The 15,087-nt window shown below is 39.6% G+C and overlaps 1 protein-coding gene across 2 annotated transcripts in view; it reads left to right on the top strand.

Moving 5' to 3' along the window:
- Positions 1-15,087, top strand: part of gsk3ba (glycogen synthase kinase 3 beta, genome duplicate a) — a 57,655-nt gene that overhangs the window by 37,017 nt on the left and 5,551 nt on the right. The window contains exons 4-10 of one of the 2 annotated variants that reach the window (XM_053496241.1): positions 8,076-8,186; positions 8,326-8,456; positions 10,728-10,834; positions 11,010-11,107; positions 11,702-11,809; positions 14,492-14,678; positions 14,761-14,859. In XM_053496241.1, the coding sequence (XP_053352216.1) occupies positions 8,076-8,186; positions 8,326-8,456; positions 10,728-10,834; positions 11,010-11,107; positions 11,702-11,809; positions 14,492-14,678; positions 14,761-14,859 (841 nt within the window). The remainder of the gene's footprint in view (positions 1-8,075; positions 8,187-8,325; positions 8,457-10,727; positions 10,835-11,009; positions 11,108-11,701; positions 11,810-14,491; positions 14,679-14,760; positions 14,860-15,087) is intronic. The other variant, XM_053496242.1, reaches the window with a different exon arrangement.

Below are 15,087 nucleotides of genomic sequence, written 5' to 3' on the forward strand. Positions count from 1 at the left end.
ATTATTCAGTGATATTATATAGAATTACAAAGAGTTACTATTCTAGACCTCACACACTCCATTTCATCCATTCCTTTTCTGTTTTTTAGTTCTTTTCTTCCTCATTCCCAGTCAGAATTTTTCCACATTTCGTGTAACTCGTAGTTGAAACGGAGCTCCAGTAATGAGAGGATCGTCACTTCCCTGACAATATACATTCAATTTTCAATTCAATTCAATTTTATTTATATAGTGCTTTAAACAATGGTCATTGTCTCAAAGCAGCTTCCCAAAAATGAAAAGAAAATTTGAAAGGAAAATTTATGGAAGTGTGTATCTGTGAGAGAAAAGTGTCTAGATAATAATGAGATAAATGAATGAATGATAAATGGATGAAATGTTTTTGATGAGCAAGCCAAGGGTGACGGTGACAGTGGCAAGGTAAAAACTCCCTGAGATGGCAGTAGGAAGAAACCTTGAGAGGAACCAGACTCAATCAGGGAACCCATCCTTATCTGGGTGAAAACAGATAGAAATTATATAACATCATGTGTGTTATGCAGCTAAAAGTTCAATATAACAGAAGTTCTTTAAATTAGCATGAAGTCCAGTTCAGCACAGGGAGTCAGTATGTGCAAAGGACAGATGTTATCTGGAATACTGGAATCTCTGGAATGCTACAGGAGCAGCATGTGTAGCTCCAACCATCATAAAGCAGAATCCAGCTGGAGCTGGTCCTTCTCTGGATGCCTTAGGAACCTCGCAGGGTTGGCCTTTGTCTACTGAAGCTGGTACAATCTCAGATGCCTCGGGATGGGTAGAAAAGTACAGAACAGAAGGAGAGAATTAGCGTAGTTGCCATTCAGGATAGATGTACTGGGGTATGAGGTTATGGGATGAGTTACATGTATGCCAGATTAAGGAGATGCTTCTTGAGTCTACTTTTAAACTGGGAAACTGTGTCTGAGCCCCGAACACTGTCTGGAAGGCTATTCCAAAGCTTTGGAGATAAATATTAAGAAGGTCCTACCACCTACATCTAGCTGTTGTTGTGAAATCCGCTGAGCACAGCAGATCATACTCGATCTCTTTCAATATCTCACTTTCTCTCTCACACACACATACACACACGCACACACACACACATTTACACACTCTCTGTGCCAGAAATCCGTCTACCCCAGAAAGCGTGAGATTTTTAGGTGCGTTTCATGTGGTTTAACTTTGTTCTTGCGTTGACTCGTGTGCATGCCTTTCTGGCGATTATTTTGTCACGTCGTGTCAGAATTGTGATATTCACAAGAGATCAAAAGCCCTCGCAAAGAAGCCAGTATAATGAAAATAATCCCACGCTGAAACACACAGACTGCGTTAAATCAGGAAATATTTTAGGGATTCTTGTGCAGATTTTTTCCTTGACAATGTATTTTTCCTATTCCTGTGAAAAATACCACAGCAGTCTCTCTAGCTGGACATGAAACGAGCCCTAATGCGTAAGATGAGTAAGAATTTTATGACTTTCCAGTACTAAGGTTTTTCCGTCTCACGATTCCAACTAGGAACTAGAAAAGCCCCGGCAGCACTCGTGGTCTAACAGACTACTGCACCTTGTTGTCTTTTTGTCTCACCTTGATTTTGGAGGAACTTTGTTTTGTTTCACTATGTCTTAAGGGGTCTTAAGATGCTCAAAAACTCATGAAAATCAGCAGACAGGTTGGAATCTGCGGCCATTAGAATGCCTGAGAGTCACGGGATTTTGCTGCATAGCTCATACACACTTGCACGTATGCACACAAAACCCGGTACACATTTAGAGCTGCGTATGTTCATGTCATGGGCTCAACTCAACAGGGTCAGTTATTGTTGTGTCGTTTGTAAAGCGACACACTTCTCCTAGGGAATTTATACGATTGACACCAAACTGGGCCTACATGATCCAAAGACATTGCGGATGCAAAATTTTAGAGGGATTTCTGATATCACAAACAGATCAGCCGTGACGATGGCTTAAACTTATGCTGAAAAGTGATTGATAACTTTTTGTTGGACATCATGTTCAGTGACATCACATTGAATGACATCATAGTGTGATGCGTTTTTTTCCAGCATCTGGGGCTTTTTGGAGGTCTAAACATAAAATTCCCCCTTTTCTGAAAATATGTCATAATGGTATTGGGATATCTCTTTAAAGTGCATGAGCCCGGGTGGTAATGGCGGAAGGTGCTTGGGCTCACTTATCGTTGCTTGCAACTATATTTTACTTTTTTTTAATTTTTTTTATGAAGGCTTTGAGTTTCTGTTTGTATTTGAAATCGCTGAGTACTTCATCCAACATAAATATTGTTCATCACTGAAGATTAGATAAGATAATAAGATATACCTTTATTCATCTCACAGTGTGGAAATTTCTACATTATAGCAGCAAAGAAAAAAACATAAAGTTAGGGACATTACAGTGTATAAATACTAAAGAAAAGAAAAAAAAAGAAACATTATTAAAAACAAATATTTATACGTAGGTACAATATACAGTATAAATAGAAAAAAAAGAAAGAAAAACAATATAATAGTTAAACTTTCAGATAAATTGCACTAGGTAATATATTATTGCACAATTTTAAAAGGTGTTATTGCATAGTTGCTATTGCACAAAACTTTTAAGATATTGTAACTACATTGTGAGATATTGTCGCTATATTTATGATATTGTAACGATTGTAGCTATATTGTAAAATGTATTAAATATAACGAAGGTAATATTAATTATCAACACTAATTTCCCAGTTATGTTTCTGTTGTTTTCCTTTAAAGGAAGCTGGAACTAAATTAGATACATAATATATAAACATTATATACGTAATAAACATTCTCTTCTTTCTTTTCCGTCTCTTCTCTCATCACACCTCGTCATGTGACCACAGGGCCAATCAGGCTGCGGTCTGACCTGCTGGAAGCTCCTCCGTAGCCAATCAGCCGGGAGCGCCGCTGGTCAGTTGCGATTGAGGAAGCGTTACTGTTGCTGTAGTGACTCTTAGACGAAGCTAATTTTAGCCGCGTCAGGAAGGCGGCGTGGGCCTAAACCCGGCTCCGTTTATTCCCCAGGAGCTTCATTTACATCAGGAAACGATACGACGAACAGTCGCTCATTCAAAAAAAAGTTTTAAAATCCTCGTCTGGTTTAGGAGTGCGGCTAAAATTAAATTTAAATTTATTTCCTTTGACAAGTGCACATCTTTTTGCATAGGTTGTCAGGATGTGGGTTTGTGTCTCAGCACGATGACCAACATGGTGGTGGAAAAGAATACAACGTAGGAGGGAGATGTTTTTATACTTCTGAACTTTTGGAAAGACCTCAGAATTTTTTTTTTGTTCGTTTTATTAAATGTACATAAAAATCTGCGGTATATAGAAAAAAGTGAGCATGTAGAAATAAAAGTACAGTAATTTCAATAATAGATTTTCAGTAAGGTTTGTGTTTGATTGATGTTGAAGTTCTAAAGACCCACTGTTGTGCTGTTATTAGGCGATGTTTCAAGCATTAATAGCACAGTGTTTGTGTCAGGTGAGTCTACCTGCACTTTGCATACATTTGTGTGGAAATGATGCTATTTGCATGTAAACAGGCAGAGTGGCAGAGCAGCTGTGAGCAGAGGTCAGTGGCCGAAAGAGGAGACGGACGGATCAGGACATTCTCAGAAGAGCACTTTGAGTCTCTACACTATACTGCTTTCACATGCATATGAGTAACATCCAATACTTTATCCGTAGGGTTTAATATAATGTTGGCCCCGCCCCCTTTGCAGCTATAACAGCTTCAACTTTTCTGTGAAGGCTTTCCACAAGGTTTTGGGGAATTTTTAACCATTCTTCCAGAAGCGCATTTGTGAGGTCAGACATTGATGTTGGACAAGAAGGCCGGCTCGCTGTCTCGCCTCTAATTCATCCCAAAGGTGTTCTATCAGGTCGAGGTGAGGACGCTGTGCATGTCTTTATGGACCTTGCTTTGTGCATTGGTGCGCAGTCATGTTGAGACAGAAAGTGTCCCTCCCCAAACTGTTGAACATTGTCCAAAGTGTCTTGTTATGCTGATGCCTTAAGAGTTCCTTTCACTTGAGGTAAGGGGCCGAGCCCAACTTCTGAAAAATCACCCCACACCAGTTCTAACATGATTTCGCACTAGCGAATCTAAAACATTGGCTCAAAAATTCCCCATAAACACATTCTTAAACCTTGTGGAAAGCCTTCACAGAAGATTTAAAGCTGTTATAGATGCAAAGGGGGTGGGGCCAACATCATATTAAACCCTACGATTAAGTATTGGATGTTCATATGCATGTGAAGGCAGGCGAGCGAATACTTTTGGCAATATAGCTTATGTGCACTTGAGCTGCCACTTATTTCTTCATATTTTGCTTCCAAAGAGCCAGACTTAAAAAAAAAAAAAAATGATGTAATCTTAAGGCAGAGTTCTTAAGGCAAGGATTTCTTTTTGGCTTTAATGTTTTTGCCTGTGATTCTCAGTCCAGTCCCTGTACCTGAGCAGTTTTAGAGAAATTTATCGTTCAAGCATAAAAAATACCCATCTAAGTTCAGGCATAAACCAGTGAGAAACAAGTGCAGGCTGGTGATTTGTATACTGGTGATGCTGAATACTGAGTGGTTAGAAAAGAACGAAAGGTTGCTACATACTGTAAACAGCCACTCGTCGCAGTAAAACATTTGTTCCCATTTCTTTTCTAATTTAAGCTACATCAGTTCATTTTATTTAATGTGAAGAAATAAAGGGAGGCTCAAGTCTTTTGCACAGTATTGTACAGTATGTGTGTTTTAAAACCTATCGGACTAAACTGATTGAACTGTGATGAGTTTGAGTTTGATTTGAATGGAGATATAGCTGTGTTCTGTCAGGTTTATGAGAAGCTACACATCTCTCTCTCTCTCTCTCTCTCTCTTGTAAAAGGAAGAGAGAGAGAAAAGTTTCCCGGTGCATTGAGAGGATTACAATAAAGCTGTTACAGATTTCAAGCAGGAAATTAAAGTGTGGCAAAGAAAGAATGCATTTTCTCAATAGATTAGTTAGAGCTCTCTCTCTCTCTCTCTCTTTTCCTTTTAAATGTGTATTGTAATTGATATGGTTTCTGAAGCAATCAGCAGCTTGGATGTTCCCCAGGTCAGCAAGCGCATGGCAGATGGATTTGATGAATGAAAAGCTAAATCTCCGTTTGGTTTGTACAAGCTCGCTGAAACTGGACATTATAAAAACATCGCCATGTCTTTTTAGAATTTCTGTCTGGTTTTGTTGGCCCTGCAGCCTCGGGTGCCTGTCCGTGTCTCAATGCATTTATCTCTTTAAAACAATTCTGTTCTTGATGTTGTCTTCAAAATACCAACAGAATAGTTTGCACATTCATATACTTTATACAGTTCATACTTTTTACATTTTACATATTTCTTCTTTATTTTTCATTTATTCTAACAAATTTGTATCTATTGTAGATTTTATATTTTATATTCGTTAAACTGTATGTGTCAAATAGGAATTTACATTTTTGGTCAATTTGAATCAGTTACCTGGTTTATCTGTCTGTACTCCTGGCGGATCCAACTGCCACCAGCTGTAGCGCAAGTGTACTCGAGTATGGAACAACACGCTAGGGAGTTTAACGCACAGAACAATTGTATAATCGAAATATAAAGCAGTTGTGCCTAGGATGCTTTTCAGCTCAGCATGGATGTACAGTGTGGCTGTTTAAATCTGTCACCTGAAAACTTATCATTCTTCACTATCAAACATATTTCATGTCACAGAGAGAAGCAGCACGTACATGTAAGATAAGATAATATATACCTTTACAGTCCCAGTGCGTACATTTATGTTACGGCAGCAAAGAAAAAATGTGCAAATATATTGGAACAGAACAATGTATAAATACAAAAGAAAAAGAAAAACAATACAATAGGTGTATATTTCCAAACGAATTGCATTTAGATAATATTGAAAAAAATGTTAGATATTGTAACTATTGTAAATATAGTGCAGGATATTGTAACTATATTGTAAGAAACTGTTACTATTGTAATTATATATTTCATGATATTTTAACTATATCCTAAATATACTTACAATATTTTACAATATAGTTACAGTAGTTACAATATCATTATAGTTACAATTATTATTGTATACAATGTATACTATATTGTAAGATATTATAACCATATTTAAGATATTATAACTATATTTAAGATATTATAACCATATTTAAGATAATATAATCATATTTAAGATAATATAATCATATTTAAGATATTGTAATCATATTGTAAAATTTAAGATATTGTGACAACAGAATATAACCGTATGCACAGTGTGCATTATGTGGACTGGTTCACTGGGAGCAGCTTTTTGGGAGCTGATTGTACAGTCTAAGAGCAACAGGGGAAAAAAGACCTTCGATATCGCTCTTTCATACACTCAGGATGTGTATATCACCGACACACAGCCCACAGTCGAACCTGATACCCGCTGAGGAGATGGTTTGTGTGAGCCAGCTTGAATAGATTCCTGTAACAGACTGCTTTTGATACGACATCAGCACGCCTGACCGAAGCTCATTGTTCGACACACTTGACATGACACACTCACACATACTCCGACGCCGATGTCACATCCTGCCAGACCAATTATAGACACCAGACTTGTGTGTGTGTTTGTGGGGAGGGAGGTTGGAGGTCGCCACCCACCAGCTGACATAGTGCTACATCTGAGGTCACTTCCTTTCCTTTTTCCTTCCTACTTTTTTCTAAACCTGAAGGAGACGCACTCCAGTGGCAGCCAGATGTCGTTGATTCAGCAGCACGAAATAATTTTGCTGCTCGGTGATCCAGGATGCATTTAATCACCCTGATGAAATGAACAGAATGACCCACACATGGGGCGAGGTCTGTCTGAGACTGAAACTGAATTAAACTGAAGGATGAATCTTTTGATTGCAGCATCTTGACATTTAATAAAGAGTCTCAGCAAAGAGATTTAGAGTTTAAGAGCTGTTGTAGTGAGGATTAGGACACGCGGGTGGCATGCTGTTTTTGAGAAATAATGAACTATGCGGAGGCAGATTATTTTCCTTTAACATAATAAACTTTATAAATTGTTTTATTCCTCTTACACTACTTTATACATTTAGTCTGTTTAGGAATGTGTTTAAACTGGTTACGAACATTCTAGTTACGACAGCGGTTCTATGAACATTTGTAAAAATCAAAGAAGTAGCTTTGATTTTTACGAGTAGAACATGCGAACAAATCAAAGAAGTAGCTCACATACAGAAAGTAGACACTGCAGTGTACCAGATACCAATATTTACAGTTATGTACAATATTTACAGTGTGTAAGTGAATGTATAAAATGTCTGGTCACCGGTATATTGTATGTGTGTGTGTGTGGGAGAAATGAGTCGGCCTCACCGGTTTCAATTAATCAGTCTGGAAGCATGATGATAGAAAAATGACTGTCCTGATGGTGAATAATCCTAATTTCGGAAAATCCTCAACAAAACTAATTGGAGTTCACAGTCCAATACAGTGAAACCAGCTTTAAGACAAAATGGCGACTGGGACTCCCCTCACGATTAAAAGGCACAGAGATAGCACTGTTAGATTTCACATTTCAACTTGATTCATTTCCTTAGGTGTGATTACAGTTTTCGGCCAAATGATGGCAGGGTTGTGAAAGGGGACAGATATTTAGTCAAGTGGATTGGTATGCTTTACATTGTATATTCGTATCATAGGCGTATAAGACTCAGTTTATCGGACTTAAGAACAGATTCGACTTACGAACATGCTCCTAGAACAGAACTTGTTGGTAAGTAGGGGAACCACCTGTATATATATATCGGTTTGCAACAAATCCTTCAGAGCTGCTGTTAGAGAAAGCAATTATTTTATGCCTCCTGACCAATCAGAATCAAGGATTCACATTTCACCGTAATCCATGAAGGAAAAACGAAAGAAAGAAGTAGTGGTAAGCAGCGTAACGTTGCATGCAGGTGTCCACTGTTTTAACCGCATGTTTTTGTGTTCCATCCTCACAGAAGGACGAGGTGTACCTGAACCTGGTGTTGGACTACGTCCCCGAGACCGTGTACAGAGTCGCCAGACACTACAGCCGAGCCAAACAGACCCTCCCCATACTTTACGTCAAGGTGTGTATGAGGCGTCTTTTTTTCCAAGATCTGTCTTTTCAGGTTTTGTGTGATGAATTACAGTCATTTTATCCTATAAAATATTTTAGTTACTTTTTTTATGGCTAAAATGTTTTGTGTGTGTGTGTGTGTGTTGTAGTTGTACATGTATCAGCTGTTCAGAAGTCTGGCTTACATCCATTCGTTCGGAATCTGCCATCGAGACATCAAACCGCAGAACCTGCTGCTGGATCCCGAGACAGCCGTCCTCAAACTCTGTGACTTCGGCAGGTCAGTACTAGGCCGCGGACACCCACATGCACGTGCACACACACATACACACACCTATTTATCTGCACGGGTGTCTCCCTGCATATCCTGTATCACCGAAGCGTGCGGGGATGTCAAATGTGTCCCTGGTGAGAATCATTAACGCCGGAGCCCTCCTTCACACAGTTACAGTGTGTAAAAGTGTGCAGGAGCAGCAGAGCTCAGGTGACACGGTGCCCGGGCGTGCCAGAGCAGACTCAGCATTCAGAAACCGTCAGCCAGCTGTGCAGTGTGTGTGTAGGGGGAGCGGGGTCTTTGGTTAATTATTAATAAACATAACCTTTCTGTCTGCACTTTTCTTCACATGATGCGGCCGTCAGAGCAAGACGAGTGTTCATGAAAGATTTATGCAGCATGTCTCTTTCTCTCTGTATGTCCCTGTCTCTCTCTATATCCCTTTGTGTGTCTCTCTCCATACTTGATCTTTCTCTGCTACTGTTTATATACCTCTCTCTCTCTCTCTCTCTCTCTCTCTCTCTCTCTCTCTCTTTCTCAATTCAGTTCAGTTCAGCGCTGCTTTATTGGCATGAATGTTAAAAAACTCACATTGTTATGCATCTCTCTTCCTCTGTGTATGTGTGTGTGTCTGTCTGTGTAGCCCTGTCTGTTTATCTTCCTTTGTGTCTCTATGTCTTTGTCGATGTCTATGTCTGTCCATCTCTTTGTCTGTTTGTCTTGCTTTGTGTCTCTTTGTTCTTATGAGCTGCATAAATGCTGAGCTCTACTGTATGCAGCATGTCTCTCTCTCTCTCTGTCTCTGTGCACCTCTCTCTCTCTCCCTCTCTCTCTCTCTCTCTCTCTGTGTCTCTGTGCACCTCTCTCTCTCTCTCTCTCTCTCTCTCTGTGTCTCTGTGCACCTCTCTCTCTCTCTCTCTCTCTCTGTGTCTCTGTGCACCTCTCTCTCTCTCTCTCTCTCTGTGTCTCTGTGCACCTCTCTCTCTCTTTCTCTCTGTTTGTCTCTGTGCATCTCTCTCTCTTTTTCTCTCTTTTCTGTCTGCATGTACTTTCTTTGAGTCTTGCTTTGTTTTCTTGCACTATCTCTCTTTCTCTCTCTCTGTCTCTCAGTTCAGTTCAGCTTTATTGGCATAAAATAAAAAAATAACACCTTGTTGCCAAAGCGGTTATAGAAGATTGATTACATTTATAAGTAACATTTTAGAAACGTGTATATAAGCACTAGATGTGCCCGTGACTTTTTCGCGTGGAATTTAATTGCACACTCATACGCGTGTGTTAAAAAAGGTACAGCGCCATCTGTTGAATTTTGGAATGAATGAAAATGTTTGCGCGTTACCGTGAAATGCGCTGAATGAAGGTGTGAGATCGCGTTTATTAAGTGAATTTCAATGCCACACTTATAAGCATATAAACAAATGTACAGCGCCATCTGTTGTATTCTGAAACGAATTAATACTTTTATGTTATGGTAAAGTGCGTGGTATGAAGGCGTGAAATCCTTTAGTTTAAAAACAGTTTATTAAGTAAATTTTATTTGCACAGTCATAAGCACGTATTCAAAAATGTACAGCGCCAAAGGTCGTTTTCTGTATAAATTTTAAAGTCGCATATCTTCTCATCCTGTGTGCCAATCGCTAATGAAACAAAGCCTATATGTCACCTCAAGCACCTCAACATTAAAAATCACTAGTTTTTACATGATGCATGCACGAATGCAAAAATTCCCCAAAACTATTTGATGTGTTCTATTACATATCTTACGCCCCCTCCAAAAAAAATACTTTTTTCGCAAATATCTTCGATGTACAGACACGCCAACCTTACAGTTTTAAAGTATAGATTATAAGCGTATATTACATATAAAAGAAAAACACAGTAGGTAAACAACAACAAAAACTATGAGTATTTGAACAGTAGTGAGGTTAAACTGTGATTTCTTAGGGTTAGGGATATTCAGGGTGTGTCTCATGCTGTGTCTCACTGTCTCGCAGGTTCTCACTGTCTGACACATCCTGCAGGGAAGGCAGCAGTGGGGCTATGCTCTCTCTCTCTCTCTTTCTCTCTTTCTCTCTCTCTCTCTCTCTCTCTCTCTCTGTACTTATTCCTCCCTGTGTGTCTTTCTCGTTGTTTCTCTCTCTCTATCTCCTTGTGTCTCGCTTTGTTTCTCTTTGAGAGTGTAAATTAAATTAAAGAAGAAACAAAAGAGTGTGTTAGCTGTGCGATTATTGTGGTGTTATTTGTTCTTTTTGAAACGCCATGTTCTCCCGTGCACAGTGCTAAGCAGCTGGTCCGTGGAGAACCCAACGTCTCCTACATCTGTTCGCGGTACTACAGAGCTCCTGAACTCATCTTCGGAGCTACTGACTACACCTCCAGCATAGGTATGTACACACACACACACACACACACATGCGCTGCAGATGTGTGTGTGGGTGAGAGAGAGAAAAATAAAGCTTATGTCTCTGCCTAAAAGGGTGTGTGATCGATTTCATTACTAGTTTTAGGCTCCTCTCACTGACCTTTGACCGTCTCTTATTATTATCATTTTTATTTCAGATGTGTGGTCAGCTGGCTGTGTGTTGGCTGAGCTGTTGCTAGGGCAACCAATTTTCCCCGGCGACAGCGGAGTGGATCAGCTGGTGGAGATCATCAAGGTACTGACGCCTTCCTGGTGTGTGTGTGTATATGTGTGTGTGTGTGTGTGTGCGCGCGAGTGTATGTGTATTTGTGTGTGTGTGTGTGTGTGTGTGGGCTAGTGTATGTGTGTGCGAGTATCTGTATTTGTGCGTATGTGTATGTCTATGTCTATGTGTGTGTTTGTGTGTGTGTGTGTGTGTGTGTGTGTTTAAATTCAAATTTTATTTGTCACATACACAGTCATACACAGTACGATATGCAGTGAAATGTGTGTGTATGTGTATTTGTGTGTTTGTGTGTATATACTGTATGTGTGTATATATGTGTGTGTGTGTGTGTGTGTGTGTGTGAGAATATGTGTATTTGTGTGTGTGTGTGTGTACGTGTGTGTGTGTGCATGTGTATTAGTACGTGTGTGTGTGTGTGTGTATTTGTGCGCCCAAGTGTATGTGCGCACATGTGTATGTGTATATTGTGTGTGTATGTTTGTATGTGCGCATGTGTGTGTGTGTTTGTGTGTGTGTTCATTTACACAGTCTGTTCTAGTGCTTCTGTCTGTCTCACTGTCTCGTGTCTCTGTCTCTCTCTTTCTCTCTCTCTTTCTCTCTCAGGTCTTGGGCACGCCCACCCGTGAGCAGATCCGAGAGATGAACCCCAACTACACAGAGTTTAAGTTTCCTCAGATTAAGGCCCACCCATGGACTAAGGTGAGTCAGCAGGTACAGAAAAACAACCAGTTTCTCTTCCTTCAGCTCCACCCAGCTCCATACCCACCTTCACCCCCACCTCCATATCGTCCTTCTGCTCATCTCATTCATCTCCATCCTGACTCACTTAACAACCACGCTGTGCTGTTTGCATGCAGAAGCCATCTATCACCATATGTACTGATCGCATGTCTTCTTCCTGATAATAGTCACAGAATGATTTTAGTTTTAGCTGACTCGTTTCCATCTGTTCCCTTATTAGTACATTTATAGTAGGATTCTTTCTTTGTACTGCTTGTGCATGCGCTGTATGTTTTCTCTGTAATCAGAGACAAATGTTTTTCTGTGTGCTGCAGTTCTCTAGGGAACAGTTCCAGACCACCTCCCCACCCCAGAGGCGCGTGAATCAAAGAACTGAAAATCCTGGTTCTGTTCAAGCGTACTAATACCCCTTTTTTCACCAAGGTGGTTCCGAAGGTAGTTTGTAGCCGGTGTCCAATTTCGAGCCTGCCAGACAGCCAAAGCACCGGCACTCAAGCAGAAAATCGTTAAAAGTTTGTCACCACCCTCTTTAAAAAAAAAATAAATAAATAAAAATATGCAAGAAGCAGTTCAAATGCTTTCTGGTAATAAGAATGTCAGAAAAACTTCTTGCAAAGCCATGTTGAAGTTAAACATTGTTTTTTTTTTTTTTTTGTCGCTAGCATTCCAGCTAACATTGCTAGAAAAGTAGCAATGTTAACAAAGGCAGCTTCTAGGAGGATCGTTACTGAACCAGCACTAGCACCAGACATGAACTACTGTAGCACCTGGTTCACTTTTAGCTTAAAACCCTGCGCCTTAAATTCCTGAGTCGATTAACAGAATGCATGTTGTCTTTTTGTTTGAACTCCCTGCTGGGTGACAGAACCTAAGAGTGTTACTGCTGACCTGTGTTTCCCGCTCGTCTCGTCGTTATAGCACACACAAGAGCTATATACACTGCTATATGCCTGCCAATGATTTACATACAGTGGAACCTTGTATTACGAGCATAATTTGCTTCGGAAGCTGGCTCATATTTCAAAACACTCGTAAATCAAAGTGAATTTTCCTATAAGAAATAATGGAAACCCACATTATTCGTTCCACAGCCCCCAAAAATAAAAATTCGAAAATAATTAACACAAAATATTAAGTAAAAATAAAACATTAACCTGCACTTTAAAAAAAACAGTGTGTGAAAAAAGTGTGTAGGTGTGAAGCTAAAGTAAGAAGCTCCCCCTCTTCGTTGTCTTACACAATTATCCTTACTCCGAAGAAAAACAAAAAATCTCTGCGTTACTCGCAATCCGAGGTTTCAGTGTATACTTTATACACTCCCTGGCCAGGAAAAAAGTCACACACTGTAAGATTTCATTCAATCACTTTTAGCTTTGTGGAAATGATTCCTCATTGAAATGAAAAAAAAAAAAAAAAACTCCATAGATGTGATAAACTGGTCATTCAGTACATTCAGGTCGTCAGTTGACTTCATTTTATTGACCACACAACCTTTTTTCCATCAATCCGAAGTCGAATCTTTATGCTCTTTAGCAAATTCAAGCCTTTTTCAGAAATTTAAAGGTGCTTCATTGGCATGACAAATATTTTCATTAGTATTGCCAAAGATTAGAAATAAGTCACAAGAGAAAATCAGGAGTAGATAGTAGAAAAAACAAGAGTATAGAAAGAGTAATAATAAATAAATGTATATAAAATAAAAGAGTACAGACATTTAGTTGAAGTCAAGTGACTCTCATGAACATTATAATAAAAGGAAAGCATATAATAATAATAATTATAACAGTTATCAGTGCGTATTTGTTTTTGTGTGTGCGTGTGTGTGTGATATGGTGAGGTGTTGTCACTTGCTGCCCCTCACTTGGTGGCAGGTGTGTGTGTATTGTGCTGCTAGTGTGCAGCTCTCTCTGTGCTTCCCCAGTAAGTGGGGCAGTTTGTCGGGGTTGGTGAGGCAGTTCAAGTTGAGGATCATTTTAACTTTTTGTTTGTTTTGAATGGTTCTTAAATCAGTTGCAGTAATTTCATATCTCTTTATCTGTTTTCTTTGCTTGATGCAGCCCACGATGACCCTTCTGAAATGGCTAGGTTGTGCGTTTGTTTGTATGTATTTAATAAGGCAGTGTGTATGACAACCTATTGACTGGTGTGATGTGAGTAGAGCTGGGGTGTATCCAGTTAGCAAATGCATAGAATATGTATTGAAATTAAAGATGAAGTTCTTCTATTTATTATTATTGGCTTGAGCCTTGTAGCGTTGTAGTGTAGAAAAGCTGAAGAAGAATTAGTGCCTCCTGGTGGTTATTTTACACAGTGCATAAGGAGCAGAAGATGACTATGCTATCTTATTTCCTGTCCCGACACAAGCTTACAGCAGGTTAAAATTACCCTCACCTCATTGTTAGATTCAGTCTAATACTGGGGTGGTAATTAAGCCGGTAATGTCCGACGCTTAGTTTATTGACAAATATTTGAAATTTGAAGTTTTTTTCTCCCCCAGAAACACAGTTCCAGAGTTTCGCAGTTCGCGTACACATACATGCAAGAAGTACTGTAACTATTAAAGCATTGCTGTTAGTTATAATAGGAATTAATGTCTATGCAGAAATGATGATCTCCACTCGTCTTGCCTTAACCCGTGTCTTGTGTTTGCAGGTGTTCCGGCCACGCACGCCTCCCGAAGCCATCGCTCTGTGCTCTCGTCTGTTGGAGTACACGCCCACGGCTCGGCTCACACCACTCGAAGCCTGCGCACACTCCTTCTTCGACGAACTGAGAGACCCGAACATTAAACTCCCCAATGGGCGGGAGAAGCCATCGCTGTTCAACTTTACCACTCAAGGTTTGGATTGACCAGTAAAGTTTTTAATTTCCTACTTTGTGCAATTTGTTCACTCTTTTTTCTTTTTTTTCTTATTAAACAGAATTGTCCAGTAACCCATCTTTGGCCACCATTTTGATTCCTGCTCATGCACGTAATCAGGCAGGTGCGTCCACCCCCACCAATGCCTCCAGCACTACAGGTCAGTCTCCTGTTTAAGGTTAACTTTTATTTTTTTCCTCTAAGAATATTAAACCTTATTCCTCCCAGGACATGAGAAATAATAAGATCTCTTATAATTAGACATCAATGTTTAGTTCATTATAGAAGGATTTCCTACATTTAAATAAGTCATCGCCATAGAAGCTCCTCTAGCCGAGAACTAACCCGGGAGTTTTTAACAGTAATTAAAACAGTAATGCAATAACCG

This window comes from Clarias gariepinus, chromosome 5, assembly GCF_024256425.1.
Source record: "Clarias gariepinus isolate MV-2021 ecotype Netherlands chromosome 5, CGAR_prim_01v2, whole genome shotgun sequence".
NCBI classification, from domain to species: Eukaryota; Metazoa; Chordata; class Actinopteri; order Siluriformes; family Clariidae; genus Clarias; species Clarias gariepinus.